The sequence below is a fragment of the Balaenoptera borealis genome (genome assembly GCF_965194805.1).
Source record: "Balaenoptera borealis genome assembly, chromosome: 1".
Lineage (NCBI taxonomy): Eukaryota > Metazoa > Chordata > Mammalia > Artiodactyla > Balaenopteridae > Balaenoptera > Balaenoptera borealis.
In genome coordinates, this window is record NC_138860.1 from 182,085,285 (window position 1) to 182,109,398 (window position 24,114).

Below are 24,114 nucleotides of genomic sequence, written 5' to 3' on the forward strand. Positions count from 1 at the left end.
ACAGCTGGAGAAAGCCCACGCGCAGCAGCGAGGACCCAATATAGATAGATAGATAGATAGATAGACAGACAGACAGACAGACAGATTCGTAATAAAAAATAAAAATAAAAAATAGGGAAAACACTTCACCAAAGAAGAAATACAGATGGCAGATAAGCACAGAAGAAGATGCTCAAAATCAGTAGTCACAGGGAAATACAAATCAAAACCACAATAAAATACCACTTCACACCCACTAGGATTGCTATTAGAAAAGAGAACAGAACAGAACAAAACAAGTATTGGCAAGGATATGGAGAAATTTGAAACCTCCTGCATAGCTGGTGGAACTGTAAAATGGTGCAGCCACTATGGAAAGTGGCATTTTTCTCCAAAAGTTAAGCATAGAATTACCATATGACCCAGCAATTCCATTCCTAGGTATATACCCAAGAGAACTGAAAACTGGGGCTCAAAAAGATACATTGTACGAATGTTCACTGCATCATTATTCACAAAAACCAAAAGATGGAAACAACCCGACTGTCCATCAATGGATGAATGGATAAACAAAATGTGGTATATACAAACAATGGAATATTATATTAAAACATAAAAAGAAATGAAGTTTCGATCCACACTACAACATGGATAAACCTTGAAAACATCATACTAAATGAAATAAGCCAGACACAAAAGGACAATTAGTTTATGATTCCACTTACATGAAGTACCTGGAATAGACATTCATGGAGACAGAAAGTAGAACAGAGGTTAACAGGGGCTGGGGAGACATTGCTTAATGACACAGAGTTTTTGTGTGGGATGAAAAAAATTCTAGAAATAGATAGTGCTGATGGTTACATAACATTGTGAACGCACTTTTTTTGGCCGCGCCAAGCAGCTTGTAGGATCTTAGTTCCCCGACCAGGGATCAAACCTGGGCCCTGGCAGTGAAAGCGCCGAGTCCTAACCGCTGGACAGCCAGAGAATTCCCTGTGAATGCACTTAATGCCACTGAATTGAACACTTAAAAATAGTTAAGATAATAAATTTTGTATATTTTAACACACACACACAACTTATCACTAAGCCCAAGACCACATAGGTTTCTCTATTAGAAAGGAGAAAAAAGAAAAAAGAGGGAAGCATCAGCCAATTCCCCATCAAAAAAGTCAGTCAGCCAAAGCATAATACAGGGAAAACAAATATTTAAACTTAAATTCTTAATAACAAAGAGCTAAATGCAATACTGAAAAGAAGGACCAAATACTTAATGCATAGATTATGCGTGTAGAACAAAGTCAAATGGCCCTCCGTCCTCAAAAGGGTGGGCTCACGGTTCCCATAATTTTTACATAAGGAGAGTACACTCTGGAAACAAAATATGAATTTATCTCCAAATTTAACATAAGAGAACTTTATCAGGTATTACATTACTCTTCTATACTGAGAAGACTGGAAACTCCCAAATTAAAAAAAAAAAAACCTGCTTAACTCCTCACAGCCATGAGAACTCAGCTGGTAAATGTAAATGTGATGTCCTGATTTTATCTACTCTTTCCAAAACAACACAGTTCCTATAGTATTTAAGTATTCAAATGAAACATTTACTGACATCTATTAATTAAAAAAGAAAAAAGAGCAAAAATAATAAAACCACAGTTAAATAGTATTTCTTTTTTTTAAACATCAAGCCTTAGTTACAGGTTTTCAGAGAACCTATGGAACAGTCTCCAGTAATATGCACAAAGTATTTTCTTAAATTACATAGTCAAAGGTTGTAGTAATAAGTTAACTCATTTGTAATTTTTAAAGAATCAAGAAAACCTAATTTTTTTTTAAATGAGAACATAAAATTAAGAAAGTGTGCTTGATTGCTACAAGCTGCAGTATATAGCAATCTAATGGGTTTGTCTTCAAAAACACAATCAAAAAACAACATTAAATTGGCTTCCGTTTGGTCAAAAATATTCACCATCAAAAAATATTAAATTGATCAACATACACTATAATTCTTCTACGTTTTTAAGAGAGAATTTTAAAATAACCCAAAACAATGCCAGATTTGCTGAGATGTCTGGTCTTTCAACATGTGACTATTTATATAGTCAAATTTATATAGTCCTTAGCATTTCCTTGAAGAATATAATTGCAGTGTATTAATGGCCTCACATTTTACATTTGAGAGCATCATGACATACTCTAATGTTTTTCCTCCACTATGAGAAAAGAGTAGGGTTCTAATCCTGAATCAATTATTTTTAATTTTATGGTTCTTAACAGGCACTGTTGTAGGCACTTGATGCATATCAGGGAATAAAACAAAGATCCCTAGTCTCATGGAATTGATTTATTTACAATTTTCAGCTCCTTGATATGTGAAAAGAAGATTCCTCCTATTCTAAACTTTTCCTCAACTCTACAAGAAACTTACTTTGTTAATTTCCAAAGCAACACCAAATACATAAAGCTAAAGATCATTAGTATGCTAAAACCCAATGAATTCTCTCAATACCCTTTCTTTCTAAAAGTTACTACATTCATCCATTATTAGCTGGTTTATCAATAAGAATGCAATTATTAATTTTAATCCTACCTTTTTTTGCGAGTGACCCTACTAATAATAAGCAATAGCAAAGAACAGCCACTATTCGTTTTCACACAAGTCCTCCTACTACAGAAAACAATCCTCCCCAAGTCATTCTTGAAACATCTACCTGTTATTCAGGATAGACTTACAGAATTGTAATGAGGAGAATATCAGCCTCTTTGAAGACGCATGCAATTAACCTAAAACACCCATTCATCTAAAACCCAACACATCACTTTCCAAAGATTACATATTTTATCAAACTATCAATTCTTTGTGTATTGCCCACTTTTCCACCCTTCCACCCCATCATGGCTAAGCTGTTCCTTATTCAAAAGAAAATGATCAGTAAGTATGAATAGACAGAAAGCAAAAAGCAAATGAGCATGCTGTAAGGGATAAAAAGGCCTAAGAAGGGCTTCCCTGGTGGCGCAGTGGTTGGGAGTCCACCTGCCAATGCAGCGGACATGGGTTCAAGCCCTGGTCCGGGAAGATCCCACATGCCGCGGAGCAACTGAGCCCGCGTGCCACAACTACTGCAGCCTGCGCGCCTAGAGCCCATGCTCTGCAGCAAGAGAAGCCACCGCAATGAGAAGCCCGCTCGCCGCCACTAGAGAAAGTCTGCGTGCAGCAACGAAGACCCAACACAGCCTAAAAAAAAAAAGGGGCCTAAGAGATGAGTATTACAGTCTGGTTGGGTGACCTTTAATAGTAGAAACAACAAATATTTGTGTTTTCTTATTTTTTATATTATGAAAATATTCAAAATCATTCCTCTTCCAAACTCAGACAGTTGGGTCATAAATATATCCGTTACAACCACCAAATTATCTCCAATAATGCAGTAACATCAACACTTACTTATATAACCCTTTTATAGTAAAAAATTTTTATGAAGGAATTACTAATTTGTAAATCAACCACTTGATCCTATATTTAGATCAAAAGACTGGTTTCCCCTATGTGTTAGACCTTTATTTTATTTCCTATACCAGTGACTACAAATACTTCAAGAATGCCAAAAGGCAGAATCCCCTAGAAACTTAAATAATGCATCATAACAGCATTTAAATTGGATCTGGCCACATTTTTCCTACATAATCACAGGTCAAATTTTTTATTGTGATAAAATATAACATAAAATTAGCTATTTTAACCATTTTTAAGAGTACAATCCCAATCTTTTCAAATTAATCACAGCTATTTCTTGTCATCAACATAGTAGAGGTAGACATTAAAGCTACCTCATTCACAATTACTGATACCCCCCATACTTCAAACCATTAAATGTAGTAAGTAGCTCAGAATCATATACTTAGATGGCAAAACTCCTGCAGTTTGGACATACCCAAATAAGATGGTAATATTTTTAATATGTCATATGTCTCATTAAATCAGTTAAAATAAGTTAAAATCCAAAAGAAGAACTTGTTTTAACAATTATCTAGAATGACAAAGATAAATTTAAATTGTTAGCATGACAATGATAAACTACAAGTTAACAGTTTTACTCTATCCAAAGACAATGATCAAAAATTGATATAAACCCAGAAAATAGAAAATATTTGCAAATTATTTATCTGATAGGAGCTCTTACAACTCAACAATGAAAAAGACATAATGCAATTTAAAAATAGGCAAAGGATATAAATAGACAATTTCTCTAAAAATATATACAAACAGCCAATAAACACACAAAAATTTGCTTAACAACATTAGACTTTAGGAAAATAAAAACCAAAACCACAATGAGATACCACTTCACACGCAACAGGATGGCTAGAATATTGATAAAAGCGACAGACAATAACAAGTATAAGGAGAAATCTAAACCCTAATAAATTGCTGGTGAGACTGTAAAATGGTACAGCCACTTTGGAATTCAATTTGGCAGTTCCTCAAAATGTTAAACTTAGAATTACCGTATAATCCAGGAATTCTACTCCTAGGTATGAACTGAAAAGAGAAGTCCACATAAAAACACATACAGAGGGAGGGCTTCCCTGGTGGCGCGGTGGTTGACAATCTGCCTGCCAATGCAGGGGACACGGGTTCGAGCCCTGGTCTGGGAAGATCCCACATGCCGCAGAGCAGCTAGGCCCGTGAGCCACAATTACTGAGCCTGCGCGTCTGGAGCCTGCGCGTCTGGAGCCTGTGCTCCGCAACAAGAGAAGCCGTGATAGTGAGAGGCCCGCGCATCGCGATGAAGAGTGGCCCCCACTTGCCGCAACTGGAGAAAGCCCTCGCACAGAAACGAAGACCCAGCACAGCCATAAATAAATAAATAAATAAAAATAAATAATTAAAAAAAAACCACACATACAGAAATGTTCACAGTATCATTATTCATAATAGCCAAAAAAATGGAAACAAACCAAATGTTCAACTGCTGAGTGGATTTTTTAAAATGTGGTATTATGTCCATACAATGGAATGTCATTTGGCAATAAAAAGGAATGAAGTTCTTATACATGCTACAACATGGATGAACCTCGAGAACACTATAAGGGAAAGAAGCCAATCACATATTTTATGATTCCATATATATGTGAAAGGTCCAAAACAGGCAAATACACAGAAATAGAAAATAGATTAGTGGATTCCAGGAGATGGGGAGAAGGAAGAATGGGGAATGACTGCTAATGGGTATGGGGGTTTCATACTGGAGTGATGAAAATGTTCTGAAATTAGTGGTGATGGCTGCGTAACTCTGCAAATATACTAAAAACAACTGTACACTTTTCAAAGGAAAAATTTTATGCCATGTGAATTATATCTCGTTAAAACTGTTATTAAAAGAAAAGAGACAAAAAATAGTACCTGTCACTGTCTTTTATATTTATTTATTTGGCTGCACCGGGTCTTAGTTGTGGCATGCGGGATCTTTAGTTGCGGCATGTGGATCTAGTTCCCTGACCAGGGACTGAACCTGGGCCCCCTGCACTGGGAGCACAGAGCCTTAGCCACTGGACCACCAGGGAAGTCCCTGTCACCGTCTTTTAATACAACAGATTTTACCTCTCCTTTAGTCACAAGTGTCTGCGTTATCTCAATACAAATCAACTGTCTGCCATGTTTCCTGTAAATGGGCACATTTAAGGAAGACATTTTCTATTTCAAGCATGCCTGCCTGGGAAGATAAGTAACCCATTAGATGACAGCCAAAACCTATCTTCATTTCATGGAGATATAGAATTCTTTCAGGAAATCTACTGTGAAATAAATTTATGTATAAAAGATTTAAAAACTATTCTTAAATAATTAATATATTCCCCTTTAATCACTTTATCTTTGGAGTAAGTACAAATGATTACTAAAGATGAAAAAAACAGACTCAGAATCCCTAAAGCCAGCAAAGGGCAGTCAAACACAGGCCCCTAGCCTCATTTTAGAAAAAGCTAATATCCTAAAATGTTTCTCTACTTGGAGGAATGGGGGAGAGGTGGAAAAAGAAGGGGGGGGGGAGAATGATTTGTAATATTTTGCTGATTTGTGTTCTCTCTCTGCCAAAATATATATATTAGTTTGTTGTAGTCTTTGGTCTGGAAAAGACACTCAGCCTGAGATAAAAGCCCTATGTCATAAAGGAAAAGACCATATAAATTAAACCATATAAAAATTACAGCTCCTAAATAGCAAAATACAGTCAAAAGACAAATGGGGAAAAATACTTGCACATGAGAAATAAGTGATTTCCTAAATATACAAACTTCTTCCAAATCAAGGGAGACAGAGGTCCAAACAAAACAGAGGCAAAATACCCAAATAGGAAATTTTTTTTTTAATATTTATTTTATTTATTTATTTGGTTGCATCGGGTCTTAGTTGCAGCAGGCGGGCTCCTTAGTTGTGGCATGCGAACTCTTAGTTGAGGCATGCATGTGGGATCTAGTTCCCGGACCAAGGATCAAACCCAGGCCCCCTGCATTGGGAGCACGGAGTCTTAACCACTGTGCTACCAGGGAGGTTCCAGGAAATTCTTTAAAAATACACCCATACACACAAAATGGTAAACAGAACAAACACACTCAAAAAAGCTGCTCAATTTCCACTCAAAATTTCAAAAATCCAAATTTTAAAAAAAAGTGCCATGCAACACAAAGACCTAAATTTTAATAATACCTAGATATTAGCTTAGAGTCTAAGAAAATAGATACTTTCATAACACTGTCTGCAGGAGTATAAATTAGAGAAACCTCTTAGGAAGACAATTTGATAGACTGCTTAGTAAGCAACACTGTTTATAACAGTTAAAAAAAAAAAAAGAAAGAAAGAAAAAAAAAGAAGAAAAAAAAAAGCAACGCACCATTCCACTTTCTCTATGAATTTGACTGCTCCGGGAAACTAATGTAAGTAGACTCATACAATATTTGTCCTTTTGTGACAGCCTTATTTCACTTAGCATAAAGTCTTCAAGGTTCATCCATGTTGAAGCATGTGTCAGAATTTCCTTTCCTAACATAATATTGTAAATCAACAATACTTCAATTTAAAAAAAAAGAATTTCCTTCCTTTCTAAGGCTGAATACTCCTCCATGATACATATTTTGTTGTCACACATTCTGTTTATCCTTTCATGGGTCATGAACACTTAGATTGCTTCTACCTTTTGGCTATTGTAAATGCTTCTATGAACATAATACATTACTTTTTAAAAATGAAAAACGATTCATTGATTCTAATTAGAAAAGGTTTAAGAAAACTTGAAGACTGAAGATAAGCTTAATTCAACCAACAAAACTATAGTCAGCTGTTTATCAAATCCATGGTTAGTGCCTAGATTCCTGTACATGAAAACTTGATGACTACAACTCTTGGGAAAAGGCAATGTTTTCAGTAAAGCTTTGAATGACAAAATTCTTCAGAACTATTACCGGCACCATTACTTCAGTGAAAAAATACGTATATGCATTATTTTGCACCAATCTAATGGTGCAAAATAACTATTTACTAAGTAAAATTAATTGTTAACAAAAAGATAGTGCGCAACTGATATGTAAACCTCTGAAAGATTATCCAATTATAAGGAGAAAAAAATCCCAAAGATTCTATGATCTTTAGATGTTACTGGTTACATAAAATAGGAAGCCTGAATCTTTTAGACAATCTTAGAAAGAATTCATAATGTACTTCTTCAGAGAATAGGAGGGAAGAGTTTACACTCTAAAAGTCAAAATATATAGTGCAGGGGACTTCTCTGGCAGTCCAGCAGTTAAGACTCTATGTTCCCAATGCAGAGGGCCTGAGTTCGATCCCTGGTCAGGGAACTAGATCCCGCATGCCGCAACTAAAAGATCCCGCATGCCGCAACTAAAGATCCCACATGCCGCAAAATCCCACGTGCCACAACTAAAACCCGGTGTAGCCAAATAAATAAATAAATAAATAAATAAATAAATAAATAAATAAATAAATACAGTGCAGGGATACAGACAACGATGGTGGCCACTAAGTTAACATTTGGACATTTCTTCTCACAATAATTCATGAACAACTTCATAAATGTGTCTGATTTACATAATACTGAGAAAAGCTCAAGAATAATTGTAAAGAGAATGCAAATGACCATGATTAACCATTTCTTAAAGTAATGGCAGTAAATAAAATAGTTAGATGAAGAAAAAAAGGAGCAAGGCAAGTTGATCAAAAGGGGAAGGCTGGAGAAAACAAAGTTGAAGTAGCAGAAGCCAAGAAACTAACAAAAATCCACATCAAGAGTCCGGGGTGTAAATGCAAAGGACTCTTTGAAAATGTGCTTCCTACCTGGCTTAATAGGACTATTACAGTACAACTGCTGAGAAGGAAATTAACTTCTAACCTATGGCTTACTTCTTAGTTAAACAACAGTTTAAAAAAAGACTTTGAGAAATTTATAAATTCCCTCTAATATTTCACTTGATTAGACTTCTATCCTTATTTCACAATATATGGTTACTTAGAAATAGAATCAGGACAAATGTGATCTTTTTGTAATATACATAAATTCCATATTCTTTTCATCCACCACTGTATTTCTGTAAATCTTTAAAGACTACCTATATATCCAGATTAAGGAAATGGGTCTTCTTTATCACTCTTTAATCTTAAAAGGTCTTTGGGTTTTTCTACTCAATTCCAATGGTTTATAAACTTTTAAATAATCATGCTTCCCAATAAAAACTCTACATGAAATTAAGCCTATTAAATTAAGAAATAAGTCACCAGTCTCTATGCCAATCATTCCTGAAACTTATTAAATATGCAAACTTCTCCAGTCAACACTTTATTCATTAATTATAATCTCTAGAACTAAAAAGCTTTTCTTTACAAGCAAAAACTTTATACAAATTTCCAATAAGATCAACACAAAGGAAATCAAATGTCATAACCCTGTGAAACCCCAAACTGTGATGAAAGTTCCTTTCATACATCTACTTTTAGACTGGCACAGCAAACTTATGCTGAAAAGGAATAATCTGTGTCAAAAACCACCATGGAAAGGGCTATTTCATAAAAAAAAAAAATAACAGAGGTATAAGTGACAAGAAAAACTAGAGTATAGCCTTATACACCTTAGATTAGTATAACAAAGCACAGGACCATTTTTTTAAATTAACTGCAATATAATTTAAAACTATTTGAAACTTTACAAATGCCACTTAAGTCTGAACCCAAGAAAGACTATTTTTGATTGATGAGCATAGCTGGTTAGGAGAATGATTCATCTGAAAGGAACTGGCACACCAATGTTTTGTATGATGGCTACACAGTACTTCTAGATATTAAGCTCTTTTATAATCCAACTAATCATCAAAATATACTTTTTTTAAATCTTCACAGCATTCCAGTGACCTTTATGCACTATGAAGAATGGGTAGAATGAGATTTTCTTTTTTTTTTTTGCATGAGAGAGCTTTTAATATTATACTTATTCATCTCTCACTTTAGATTTTCAGTTATCAATGGAAACACCATTTGTATCAAAAGCTGACACAGTGAGCATATACAAAGGAGAGTCACGTATAGATTTTCACTGATCCCATAGAGATGTTACATGTCCCATTTTACACCTTGTTTTGTCATTTAGTATTTTTCCATGCCAATAAAGACCCTTTACCAGTTCTAACACGGTGTGCCCTAGAACAAGATTTTCTAAACCAAAAAGACCTTAGAAATCTTTTTTTTTTTTTTTTGGCTGCATTGGGTCTTCGTTGCTGTGCGCGGGTTTTCTCTAGTTGCAGGGAGCGGAAGCTACTCTTCATTGTGGTGCTCGGGCTTCTTGTTGCGGTGGCTTCTCTTGTTGCGGAGCTCTAGGCGCATGGGTTTCAGCAGTTGCAGCACGCGGGCCCTAGAGTACAGGCTCAGTAGTTGTGGTGCACGGGCTTAGTTGCTCCGCGGCATGTGGGATCTTCCCAGACCAGGGATCGAACCCGTGTCCCCTGCATTGGCAGGCGGATTCTTAACCACTGCACCACCAGGGAAGTCCCCTTATAAATCTTATAATCCGACCCATTCAATTTACGGGAGAAAATAAATGTACCTACTTTAGATAATAAATGTGTTACTGGGAACTTCCCTGGTAGTCCAGTGGGTAAAACTCCACGCTCCCAATGCAGGGACCCCGTGTTCAATCCCTGATCAGGGAACTAGATTCCACATGCATGCCGCAACTAAAGAGTTCGCATGCCGCAACTAAGAGTCCACATGCTGCAACAAAGATCCCACGTGCCACAACGAAGATCCCGAGTGCAACAACGAAGATCCAGCACAGCCAAAATAAATATTTAAATAAATAAACAAATAAATGTGTTACTGAAGAGTTAAGGTGTCTTATTTTGTTTTTGTTTTTTTGGCCGCGCCGCACAGCTTGCAGGATCTTAGCTCCCGGACCAGGGATTGAACCTGGGCCTCAGGCAGTGAGAGCACAGAGTCCCAACCACTGGACTGCCAGGGAATTCCCTGTCTTTTTTATATACAGCATCACATACTAACTGAATTTTAGATACTCTCTATAAATTGAGATTTTTGCAAATCTTGTTTTCTTTGACTAAGGCTGAACCCACCCATAGAATAGAAATTAATATCTATTATGGCATTTAATTCTAACATTGGATGTGCTTGAAATTCATTTCATTGAAAGAATTCAAGCTGACTAAAAGGAACAACCTTTAAAAATCTAAGGATTCCATGATTTATATGATAAAACTGGGGGAGGGGGGCGGTGGATGAAAGAACAGAAAAAAATTCCCACAAGAAAAACAGCAATTCTAATCCTATAAGTTTACAAAGAGGAAAAAGAGGAGGGGAAAAATAAAGCTATTCACAGGACACTAACTTTGTTTTGTTTACTAGTCTTAAAGATTTTCAGTGATTCTTAACTTTATAACCTCAACCTTTTTATGTCAAAGCTAAAGTAAGTACTTAAATATACTGCTAGCATTCTATTCTTAACATAAGGGTTTGCCTAAACCAATATTTCTTACACTTTTTTCCACGGACTGCTTTGACAGCCAGTGAAACCTATAAACCCTTTCTCAGACTATTATTAAATTAATCAAGTAAAATGCACGAATTACAAAGAAACCAATTATATTGAAATACAATTATCAACTTTTGAACATACAGGAAATACAGAGGACAAAAGGTGATGTTAATGTATACCACAGGACAGGCATGTAATCAGCAAAACACACACTGAGAAACTCTACAACTTGGTTTCCAACAAATTAGTTGTAAGCAGAGAGAGAGATTAAAACCTATGGATTAAAAAAGGTTTAAATAGTCCCATGTCCATCAGTAAGTAAATAAACTGTGGTATCCTGACTGTGGTGGTGGTGATTACAAGGATGCCTACATTTCTCAAAATTCAACAAATTCAACACTTGAAATAGGTACATTTTACTGTATGCAAATTATACCTCAATAAAATTTTTAAAATATATCTTATGTACCTTATTTAGAGCCTGAGTGAAAAAAAAAAAGATTCTTAAAACAATTACAAACTTGAGTACTGGCTGGATATTTGAAAATACTGACTGGGTATTTGAAATAAGCATATACCACAGTATTGCTGAATATCTTTAAAAAGTTCTTATCTTCTAGAGATAAACACTGAAATACTTGTGGATTAAATAAGATGTCTGGGATCTACTTCAAAATAATACCAACTATACACATTGTAGGGCTTGTGCAAAGGAATAAGATTCTTAATTCATTAAGGAACTCTTTGGACAGGGGTGAAGAGTAGTGTAGAGGGAGCAGAAAAAAAAAGTTGATGCAGCCACTACGGAAAGCAGTATGGAGGTGCCTGAAAAAGTTAAAAATAGAATTACCATATGACACAGCAATTCCACTTCTGGGTATATAACCAAGGAAATGGAAAACACCAATTTGAAAAGATATGCATCTCCATGTTCACTGCAGCATTTTATTTACCAAAGCCAAGATACAGAAACAACCTGTGTCCAGGGATTGATGGATGGATAAAGAACATGTGGCATATGTGACACACACACACGCACGCACACACACAATGGAATACTATTCAGCCGTAAAAAAGGAAATCTTGCCATTTGCAACAACATGGATAAACCTTGAGGGCATTATGCTAAGTGAAATAAGTCAGAGAAAGACAAATACCATATGAACTCACTTATATGTGCAATCTTAAAAAAAAAAAAGTCATTGATACAGAAAACAGATTGGTGGTTGGGGGTTGGGGTGATGGGTGGAATGAAAGGGCTCAAAAGATATAAACTTCCAATTATAAAATGAATAAGTCATGGGGATATAATGTACAGCACAGTGACTACAGTTAATATTGTATTGCATATGTGAAAGTTCCTAAGAGAGTAAATCTTGAAAGTACTTATCACAAGGAAAAAAAACGTTTTTTGTAACTATGTATGGTGAGGAATGTTAACTAGACTTATTGTGGTGATCATTTTGCGATATATACAAATATCAGATCATTATGTTGTACACCTGAAACCAATATAATGTTATATGTCAGTTATACTTCAGTTAAGAATTAAATTAATTAAAACTTATTAATTTAAAATTAGTATTAAAATTTTTAAGTTAAAACAAACAAAAAAAGAAATAAGGTTGAGGTCAATAAGCTTGGGGGGAAGTAGGGCGAGGGCAAGATTTTGCTGAGATACCACACAAAGTGAGTGACTGACGCCCAAATAAATGGAGCAATGATGATACCTAAAAAACAAACTCCCTTCTTACTAGCCCCTCTTCTGAATGACTCAGCATATAATACAGCTCATACTGATCCTGTGATTAACCTCATGTCATAAAGTCAGTGGTGGAAGTAAAACCAAAAGTAAAATTTTAAAAGTGGGGTAGCTCTAAATCTGCTTACAAATGGCACCAGAGGCAGGTAATTCATTCATCCACAAGTTGTCTCCTATGAGAGAAAAAACTGAAGATAAAAACATGCAAGTCATTTCCAGCCCCACCTTCCTTTTCTTGCCTTGCCTTCCACCTCCCCCACAATGTTGGTTTCCAAAGAGAAAAGGCAAGAGGGAGGTGATTTGACGCAGAGGCAGCAGGGGCGAGGTGCCCAGAGGTGGCAGGCAGAGGTGGGGGAGGCAGAGTGGTTGGCCTATTAGTTACACTGAGAACATACTGGGCAAGTAAGTAAATATATTGAGAATAATGAGAGGTTTCTCACTGTCTGAGAAGGGATTTATAAACATGGAAATGGGGAGGTTAGAAAGAATCCTCATGTACTGAAACATGTGTGAACACAGTTTCAAAATATATTATATAGAGATACATGTATTATATATACATGTAAACATATATACATGTGTACACACACAACACATATCCTCTTAGCTCTGCAGCAGTGGGTAAACTGTGCACCCAGATCTTGCGTTTCTAAATACCATCCCTCCCTAAAAGGAACCAGAATCTCTTGGAGAATGGCTGATTACAGGACTGGGAAAGGGAAAATACACGATGAGCCTTTGTTGTTGCCAGAAATAAAGAAATGCTTAAAAGAGTAGTGGGGCGATATCAAAAGGACACGGTAGCCAGTTTGAAGGAGCTCCCACTGGTCAAATCTAGAATGATTTCGGTATCAAAATAAGCAAGTCCTGAATTAAAACCCATTGAAAAAAATGGAAATCATATATATGAGTGTGTGTATATATATTTCCAAATATAATTATGGAAAATTCTTACCTACAGCAGAATAAATGTATAAGAAATCACAGTAATAGATTCTCATTTGGCAACAATCAGAGCAGTATATAATACAGTCAAGAGTTATCAATGGGGGACTACCCTGGAGGTCCAGTGGTTAAGAGTCTGCCTTCCAATGCAGGGGATGTGGGTTTGATCCCTGGTCTGGGAACTAAGATTCCACATGCCGCGGGGCAACTAAGCCCGTGCGCCACAACTACTGAGCCCGTGCACCAAAACTAGAGAGAGAAGCCCGCATGCTGCAACGAAAGATTCCACATGCCACAACTAAGACACAATGCAGCCAAAAATAAATAAATGAATAAATAAATATTAAAACAAAAGTTATCAATAGATGCTAAGGCTACTGGGTTTAGGGTTGATGATGGAAGAGACTAACAGTGTAATACTGGAATATCTCCCCATAAAATGCTAATCAGGGGACTTCCCTGGTGGCATAGTGGTTAAGAATCCGCCTGCCAATGCAGGCGACACGGGTTCGAGCTCTGGTCCGGGAAGATCCCACATGCCGCGGAGCGGCTGGGCCCGTGTGCCACAACTACTGAACCTGTGCTCTAGAGCCCATGTGCCACAACTGCTGAGCCCGCGCGCCTGGAGCCCGTGCTCCACAACAAGAGAGACCACCACAATGAGAAGCCCGCTCCCACTCGCCGCAACTAGAGAAAGCCCGCATGCAGCAATGAAGACCCAACAGAGACAAAAATAAATACATAAAATAAATAAATTTATTAAAAAAAAAAAATGCTAATCAAATAAAGGGGGGAAAATGGTGAAGACACTAACTTTACTAGGTGATCAAAGTTAACATCACCAGTGGTGGGATGGATCCAGTACTGTCTCCATATTCTGAAAAAGCACAGAATCACTTCTCTGGTCTTCCTGCCAAGATTGCAAGACCTGATGTGGTCATGAGGTAGTACTGGACAGACCTGGGTAGAGGGTCAGCCTGCAGAATGAAAGAATTATGCTCTTGGGCTTCCCTGATGGCTCAGTGGTTAAGAATCCGCCTGCCAATGCAGGGGACACGGGTTCGAGCCCTGGTCTGGGAAGATCCCACATGCCGCGGAGCAACTAAGCCCGTGAGCCACAACTACTGAAGCCCGCGTGCCTAGAGTCCGTGCTCCACAACAAGAGAAGCCACTGCAGTGAGAAGCCCGCACACTGCAAAGAAGAGTAGCCCCCACTCGCCACAACTAGAGAAAGCCCACACGCAGCAACGAAGACCCAACGCAGTCAAAAATAAATAAATAAATTAAAAATAAAAAAAGAATTGTGCTCTTTAAGACTATCAGGCACATGAGAATTAGGGTAAGAAACTGTTCCAGACAGACGACACATGACAACCAAAGGCAATACATGGTACTGGCTAGGACCCTGGACCAAAAAGGAAAGAGGGACATTGTTGGGATGGCCGGCATCATTTGAATGAGGTCTATGGATTGAGTAACAGTGCTGTACCGATGTTGATCTCCTTGCCGAAAATACTGTATAGTGCAATGCAGTTTTGGGGAGATATACACTGGAGAATTTAAGGGTGTCATGACAGGAAAAGACAAGAGAAGGTAATGGAGCAAATGCGGCAAAATGCTAACAACTGAGGAATTTGTGTGAAGGGAATGTGGGAATTCTTTGCACTTTTCCTGAACTATTTCAAAATAAATTTTAAATGAAAAACAACAACAACAACAAACAAACACACAGGAAGGCGAGAAGTGGATCTAGGTGTATGGATAGGCCTTCATTCCTGTGTATCAAATGCCATATTTTCAGAGGCCTTCCTTGTCACTCCCACCCACATTACTCTCCATCCCCTCCTCTGCTTTATTTTTCCTCATAAGGCAGAATACGTCATGGTTGATGGTCACTGGGGCTGAACGATGGGTACATGAGATTTATTTACTATTTTTCTACTTTTGTATATGTTCAAAATTCTCCAAGGTAAAGTTTTAAAAGTATATCCACAACACAGATTGATCATACAGTAATATATATATGCATCTTTATTGATGCATTAAGTATTTAGCAGCAGGTCTAATAGCTACTGTCATTTCCAAGTTGTGATGAGCATAAATGAAATATCTGCAACAACTGTAATGTAAAATATGAAAATACATCTGACTGGTGTTGGTGGTGAAATCATCACAGGTACTACTAATACTATCATGTTGGTACTACACCACAATATAGTTATAATTGATGGAAATGCTGAATTCTGATTAAGAAGTTAGTGAAAATAAAGATATACTATTTTCCTATCCAAATTTAAGTACCTCCTCCTAAGTTCTGGTGTAAACAGTAATAGTTTTCATTCTAACATCCTTTTGATATAATAAAGTGATAAACTTTTAAAATCTTTTTTCTTTTCATCCGAGGTTACTTAAATAATCTTAAGTGGGGAATTCCCTGGCAATCCAGTAGTTAGGGTTCCTTGCTTCCACTGCAGGGGGCATGGGTTCGATCTCTGGCCGGGGAACTAAGATCCTGCATGCTGTGCCACGTGGCCAAAAAATTAAAATTAAAAAATTAAAAAAATAAAGAATAAAAAAATCTTGAGAGAAAAAGAGCCTTTATTGCAGACAGCATAAATTTTAAAAATTAATGGTTGAAACAAAAATCCACCACCTACTAATTTATTGACTTACAAAAGATGCAAATCACTATACATCAAATGTAGCTTGTAAAATACAAAGTGTTTTTAAGTAGAGTAAAAATATCCTAGTTTTTTAATCAAAGGAATAAAATAGGGTATTTTTTTAAAAATCACTGAGTCAACTTTAAGAATCAAAGAAACTATAAATGTATTACATGTAAAAGTACATATACTGTGTGTAAACATAAGAATGTTACAAAGTCAATACAAGACATAAACAGAAAAATCATTTCATTTGTCAATGTAACCCAAACTCAGCACCTAATACAAAGATACAAAGACATACACATACCCCCAGAGTTTAATGCTGGACTAAAAATCTAGCACCAAGTACATAACACAAGCAATAATAGGTGTCTTCCATTTGAATTTTCCCAGAAATATTCCTTAGCTGTAAGAGGTGGAGCAGTTCTTATATAATAAAAATCTTTAAACATGCTAGATTTCAATTCATCCCTATACTCAAAATGAAATCCTACGTAATTAAATCCAAAAATTCACTAAATTTAAGTTAGGGTTTTGTAGAGATATCCCGTTGTGGGTTTTTTTGGGGGTTTTTTTGTGGGTTTTTTTTTAGATGTTTATAATTTTCAACTTGGCAGACAGTGACACATGTAGGGGGAAAAATCGGAATATTGCAATACTTTAACATTATACCAAGAACATCTTTTCACTGCAAAGCGTATTTCCACACACTAAAAACCAGCTAGACAGCACACAAAATTATATGATTTCTAATAAATTGATTAAACATCCTAATTGGTTTCCAAAATACAGTATGCTATTTTCATTCAAAATATGAGTAGCGGGCTTCCCTGGTGGCACAGTGGTTAGGAATCCGCCTGCCAATACAGGGGACACGGGTTCGAGCCCTTGTCCGGAAAGATCCCACATGCCGCGGACCAACTAAGCCCGTGCGCCACAACTACTGAGCCTGGGCTCTAGAGCCCGCGAACCACAACTACTGAGCCCGCGCGCCTAGAGCCCATGCTCCACAACAAGAGAAACCACTACGATGAGAAGCCCACGCACCGCAACAAAGAGTAGCCCCTGCCTGCCGCAACTAGAGAAAGCCCGGGCGCAGCAATGAAGACCCAACGCAGCCAAAATATAAAATAAAAGAAAGAAAGAAAGAAAATTTTAAAAAAAATTTGAGTAGCTGTAAGACATATAATAATAAAGAAAACATTAAACAAAACAAACAGTAAAGGTTAGAAATTGAACTACAGAATAGTGTTCCTTTGGGCTTCCCTGGTGGCGCAGTGGTTGAAAATCTGCCTGCTAATGCAGGGGACACGGGTTCGAGCCCTGGTCTGGGAAGATCCCACATGCCGCAGAGCAACTGGGCCCGTGAGCCACAACTACTGAGCCTGCGTGTCTGGAGCCTGTGCTCCGCAACAAGAGAGGCCGTGATAGTGAGAGGCCCGCGCACCGCAATGAAGAGTGGCCCCCGCTTGCCGCAACTAGAGAAAAGCCCTCGCACAGAAACGAAGACCCAACGCAGCCAAAAAAAAAAAAAGAAGAAAAAAGGAAAGTGTTACTTTATTTAGTCTCCTTGTTCAGCAGACTAATATGTCAGTTTAAAGTTGACGAACAACTATTTCAAATCATCCAATATCAACATTCAGGAGCACAATCTGAATGAATATACATACTCAAGGTATTTTTCAGCCTGCAGTGTTTACTCTAAATACTGTGACTAGTTAAATACAGCTCAAACACTAGGGAGTCTTAAAAGTAAAAGCAAAAAAATATATAGTCCCCAACTGGAATATGCTAGTTTTCATAAAATATTTCAATTTTTTTTTAAATTTAGGCAAAATTTCAAACTAAGAGAAAAATGAGACCTGGAAGACTATTTGGAAAAACTTCCACATTACCACTATCTCTATAACTTCTATACAAATCTTTCCAAACCATTAGTGTTTACAGGATTAAAAATGTCTCCTAAATCAAGCCCGAAATCTCTTCATAAGCATACCAAACAATACAACGCCTGAGCAATCAAGAGTCCACAAGAAAGGTAGTTGGGAAAAGGTGCCCTCTACACAAGTCAAACACCATCATTCTTCTTGGCACTGAGCCGTATGTTTTCCTCCAATCTGCCAGAAGCATTCTAACTCAGGAAATAAAATACAACATCGCAAGCATTCTGTATTAGTTTCTAATGCTATTTCTCAAGATAAGTATAAAATTATTTTACTTTACTTTTTTTTAATGTTCAAAAAGCCTGTCGTGAAAATAGGTATTCAAAATTATAACATTCAAAAACAGAGGTGTTTCTTCAAAGAAACTGGCTCAGCTCAAAAGAATAAACCATGTAGCAGTGATGCAGGCTAGGGAGTCAAATTTGTATCTCTAGTTATAGGAGTATGTAAGGACAAGGAAACTTTACCACAATACTTTATATTGTGTCCCAGAAGTAAACCAAATTCATGTAACATAACATATATTCCAGCTATTTAAACGCAGGAAAACCATTATGATTGGACATGTAAAGTTAGCAAAATGAGGGAGAAGATATGTGGATATATGTATATGTATAGCTGATTCACTTTGTTATAAAGCAGAAACTAACACACCATTGTAAAGCAATTATACTCCAATAAAGATGTTAAAAAAATAAAGTGACTGCAGCAAGATAAAATAAAGTTAACAAAACAAAACACTTTTAAATGAGTTTCATTCTTTGACAAAATTGTTACATGAGCTGCTACCTTGCTCAACCTCTGCATGATCTTTAACTTATTCTCTAGAACTGGAGAATGGATGGGAAGAACCTGAATATGTGATTTACTTCAAACCTGAAAATAAGATACAGAGACTTTTATGTCCTTTAAAGGGTTCTATTCATTTGCTCATTCTAATTCAGGGAGTCGCCTTTGCACACACCTCTCTCCCTCTAACAACTAAGACAGCGACCAATTGTTGTATAACTCCTCCCTTCCCCCTTCAATCCAGCTAACATACCATACAAAGGAAAGGACTTTCTCTATTGTGCAAATTCAGCCCCTGCAATGGATCTTTGTTAACTAAATCTGATTCAGAAATACTCATTTAATTCTTTTCAATCAGCATATTGAATGCTGTTAAAATCATGAGCACAATAGATTACTCTTATTGCAAGAAGGTAAAGCCAAATTTTGAAAATGTTCTGATTACATTTTAAAGGTTTGCTCTTTCTTTGGCAGAGGGAAAAAAAGCCAAATCAGCAACCTTCCCTCAACCTATTTTCTACCAAAAACACTGATCAAAATATAAATAAAAGAATTGGCTCTGACCCTCCCCCATCCCAAAATGCCTCTTAAACTGCCCTGCTCCCAAAGCTGGCTCATTTAATCATTTTTTAATCCAAATACTTACTACAAAAGCCTAATCACCGTTACGAGAACATTCATTTTGAAAACATTTTATATGATGTATTCCCAGTGTACACCTCTTAATCCTGTAAAACAGTTATTAGTTAATGTTGAAATCAGCTAGGGAAAACGGTAAAAGTAGGCACTTTAACCTCAGTTTTAGTATAGGTATTGCATGGTTTTTCTCATTATGATTTCTAGAAGACATCAGAATTGAATGTTCTTAAATTTTCTTGCAGAACTCTCATTCTGGTACAAGCACCGTTTTATCCCTTTTACTTAAATTATTCACATTTAGTTTTCCTCCCGGTAACAACCACACACTTTACAAAACATTTTCTACAATAAGGATAAAAGACCTTGAATTTCTCCAAACAAAGTCCATTTAGCTTCACAGCTGGATCAGCAAGAACACTTCTTGTACCCGTTTTAAGGATACACAAGAAGCCAGAAATAGAGATTACCTGTTAGCGGGTGGAGATGGGAAGGGGAGAGTGGGAACTGGAATTCCCAGGGTCGGGGTAAAGAGGAGATTTTTCTCTGTAAACCTTTTTACACTCTTTAAACCCACTAAGAATGCACTATCTACCCAAAGAACTAAGCAAACTTGTTTAAAATTTTCAAAAGTCGCTTTTAAAATAAAGGAATTTCAGGGACACTAGGTCTACTTAGTTTTAAGATAATCTTATCAATAGCATCTGCTTTTGCTCTGCAATAGGTAACACACTCCTTTAAATGCAGTCGTGAGCAATGTGCCAGCTAAGCCCTCTTTAATACAGCAACGTTCCTCCAGACCGCCGCTTTCCAAGGCAGCTCGCATCCTCTGCCCGCTCCTCCCTCTGTGCATTCTGAGATCTGCTCTGCTGATTCCCACTTAAAGTGGGTCCTGGCCGCCATTTTAGAAAGTCATTCACACAAGCCGGCCGGCAGCACCATCCACTTAAAAAACCTTCCAAAACTCCCTCGGACGATTTCCTCTTTCCTCTCGAACCCCTCATCTTGCAGAGGGGTCAAACTCCCCGCGATAGGCATACAGTGTCTCTAGAATCTGCATAATGCGAAATGACACGTCTAACCACATGATACGGAGGAGGCAAAGCAAATGCTGCAATGCACGTGTTTGCACGTCGGTGCATACGAATTTCCCAGGCAGACACCTACAGAGAAGGTCCACAAGGAGATAAAAGTGAGCACATCTAAGTGGCTTTTCCAGTCCAGTAATCTGCATCTAAATGATTTTTCCACCAAAACACTGAAGATATGGGGCCTCCATATGGGGTAAGGGGTGGAGCAGCGCCACGGAGAGTTCCCATCTGTTTCCCCACTGAGCCCGAGATCTCCCCTTTGTCACAGGCGACAGAGGCGAGTTTTTGCTCCTGCCTTCCCGCTGCCTGATTTCTCAGCACAACGTAGTAAACACCGGGAGTCCCTGGAAGCGCGCCTCCCCCAGTCCTGCCGAGGACAGCTTTAGTGGGTTATGAATGGCCTCACTATTCCAGGCTCCTTTTCACACGCGGACACGCGCAGACGCGCGCTCCAGCGGTGAAGATTTAATACCCCAGTAACAGCAACCACCAACAGAATCAATGATCCTCCATTTGAAAGAGCGGAGCTCCGCTGCCTCTGCTTCCATTTCCTTATGCAAGCTGCTCAAGAGCAAGCGACGCAATCTATTTTTCCCATGGTGACTCACTAATAAGGGCGCTCCATAATTTCCCCTTCACTCACTAGATAGTAAGAGGAATTTAGAGTATACCAAACTTAAAACCTTCCGAAGTCTTTAATATCGCAAGAAACAGTAATTTTCGAGGACAACCACATATCTGCTACAGTCCTTCTCAATTTACACCAGTGTAAGTAAACCGTCATTTTCAGTATTTCACATGGAGGGCTCTATCAGCTATGACCCACATAGATTTCACAAAACAAAAACAAACGGTAAAAGCTACTAAATAAGTAAAATGTATCAAGAACATTCATTCCTACTACGCCATGAACAAAAAAAAAAATATTCTGAGAAGAACCTTTTTAAAAGCTACATCTTTTTTTAAAAGAGCTACATCTTCTAATCTGAAAAGGCATGCATTTTTTAACCACTGATTTAGGAATTCTGGGTGGGAGGGAAACACCATCCTTTTAAAAAAGGCTCTGCAGTGTTAACGCCGGCGCGGCCGCAGCAGCGGAGATTCCCGAGGCTGGGAGCACAGCGCGGTGGGGGCTCTGCTACATGAGGTGGCTCCTCCGCTGAGAGCACTCGGTCCCCACCATCCTCCTCACCCAGGGACCCCAGAGCGCTGAAGGGAGGAAGGCGAAAAGAGCCGAAACAGACGCACCAACTTATTTTCAGACACCACCCTCCACCCAACCCCACATAAACAAGGAGAAGAAACCAAAACATTTGCGTTTGCCATTTCCATTTAGTTTCTAGGTCTGTGAACCCTCCGTGAGAGGTCCCTAGAATCCAGCAGGGTCTTCCCAGTTCCGAGACATCCCTACGATACCCACCAAGACTTTTGTTTTTGTATAACCTTTCCTTTCCCACAAAACCCTCTCTAGGTCAGACACGTCCACGCGTCCGCAGGGCGAGGAGCGCGAGTTGCTGCGGGACTCTGGAGTTGGCCGGGCCGGGGGCTGTCGGGGCGGGGTAGGGGTTCGGGTCCCGGCCCGGCGGCGGCTCGGTTCCGCCGCATCTGCCGGGCCGGCGGGGGCGGCTGCTCGGAGCCGGGGCAGCGGCGCGCTAGGACGCGACCCCACCGCCGGCTGGCCAGCCTGAGGGCACCCTCCCGGCGCCGGCTTCGCGGAGGCCGAGCGACAGCCGCCTCCTTATTGGGAACGGAGAGGGCGGCAGCCGGGCCCGCTCCGCCGAGGCCCGAGGCCCAACGCTGCGACACGGGCCGAGCAGCGGCCAGGCAGCCGCGCGCCCCCCGCACCCGTCCGTGGGTCTGGCCCGGGTCTCCTCACCAGTTCCGCGCACGGGGAGGGGCCGGCAACGGGCCGGAGGGGGCAGCGGCGCCCGAGAACAGAGCGCGGCCCTGGGCCTCGTGTCACTCACCGTTTGAAATGCTCGATGATCTTCTCTTCCCGCACATTCTCCGGTAAGTTGCCCACCCAGAGGTGCCTGGTTTCCCGGACCATGCTGGGCGGTGTGCCGGCGACCGCTGGTGCGGGTTCCCCCTCGCCGGCTTCGTACGAGCCCGTCAGCGCTGGGAGGCGGGCGCCGAGGCGGCGGCGGCGGCGGCTGCGGCGGTGGCGTCGGCAGCGGCGGCGGCTCCTCCGGCTCCCCCCCGTGCAGAGACCATCCCTCTTCCCCAGGTTCTGACTCTCGGGCCTCGCAGCTCCGCTCTGCCGCCACCACACACCCGAAGCCGACCCCCGCGCTCCGGCGGCGCATGCGCCCGGGCGGCGGCGGGAGGGGGAGCGGGTAGGAGGGGCGAGCGAGACCCGGGCGGCAGCGACTACGACGGAGCTGGCGCTGTGGCAGCCGGACGCTTCCCACCGGCGCGCGCGACCCGCCTCCCTCACCGCGGGCGCGCGCGCAGCCACCCGACAGCCCGCCGAGGCTGAGACGCCGAGTTCCTCCCAGCCGATGCGCAGGCGCGCGGGGGAGGGAGGAACGTAGGGCCTGGAAGGAACGCTCGCGCGCTCGGTCCCGGTGCGCAGGCGCGCAGCACTCTGTTAGGGCGGGCGCCCTGTCAGGCCTGGGGTTCAGCGCTTGCAGAGGCAGGCATAGCCTCCAGCCCCTCGAGTAGGGGTCCCAGGCACTGGCCTGGGGGAATAAAAGAGAGAAAGGGGGTTGGTATTCACAGGGCTGCGTGTCAAAGCGGCTGCCAAGGCTTCTCTCCTAGAAGCCAGGACCTCTTCCCCTGCTCACCTTTGGCCAGCTTCTGGCGTTTCCGGGCACTTAGAGCCGCGCCTGCTTGGGAAAGTGTCAGAACAAGGCCGCCCTTCTCACGGCCCAGCTAAGCTGTGACGGCTTCAGAAACACATCCCTCCCAAGAATCATTAGCTTGTAACATTAAGCAACTTTATTTTATATAGAATCTTGCGAAACCGTTTGCACGTTCTCTTTGCTGATTGTTATGGCATACCAGGAATAGAACTGAATGAAGTGAGACGGTTACATGTCTGATGGTGTTCCCCTCAGAGGATTTGCTATAATTTAATATCTAAGCCGAGGAAGGGATTAGAACTCCAGCCTTTCCAGGCCTAAAAGCTTTTAAATTTTAAAGGCTACTGTTGAACTTTTCAGTTTATAGAACCCCGGGGAAAACCCACAAAATTAAGGCAACAGTACTGAGTCCAGAAAAATGGACTTTTTTAGAACAGTCAGCAAC

At 39.8% G+C, this 24,114-nt stretch overlaps 1 protein-coding gene and 1 long non-coding RNA gene across 6 annotated transcripts in view; one reads left to right on the top strand and one right to left on the bottom strand.

The window, feature by feature from the left end:
- The window catches only part of SPEN (spen family transcriptional repressor), a 93,197-nt gene that overhangs the window by 58,372 nt on the left and 10,711 nt on the right, over window positions 1-24,114 (bottom strand). For 2 of the 5 annotated variants that reach the window (XM_082380905.1, XM_082380902.1), the window contains exon 1: window positions 22,833-23,671. The exons of 1 other annotated variant lie outside the window; for it this stretch is intronic. In XM_082380905.1, the coding sequence (XP_082237031.1) occupies window positions 22,833-22,915 (83 nt within the window). In that variant the 5' untranslated portion in view covers window positions 22,916-23,671. Of the gene's footprint in view, window positions 1-22,832; window positions 23,673-24,114 lie in introns of those variants that run through there. 2 more of the 5 variants (XM_082380904.1, XM_082380901.1) reach the window with 2 other exon arrangements.
- Window positions 14,444-24,114, top strand: part of LOC309624487 — a 75,215-nt gene continuing 65,544 nt past the window's right edge. Inside the window, exon 1 of the long non-coding RNA XR_014241969.1 lies at window positions 14,444-22,875. This is a non-coding gene — a long non-coding RNA (uncharacterized lncRNA). The remainder of the gene's footprint in view (window positions 22,876-24,114) is intronic.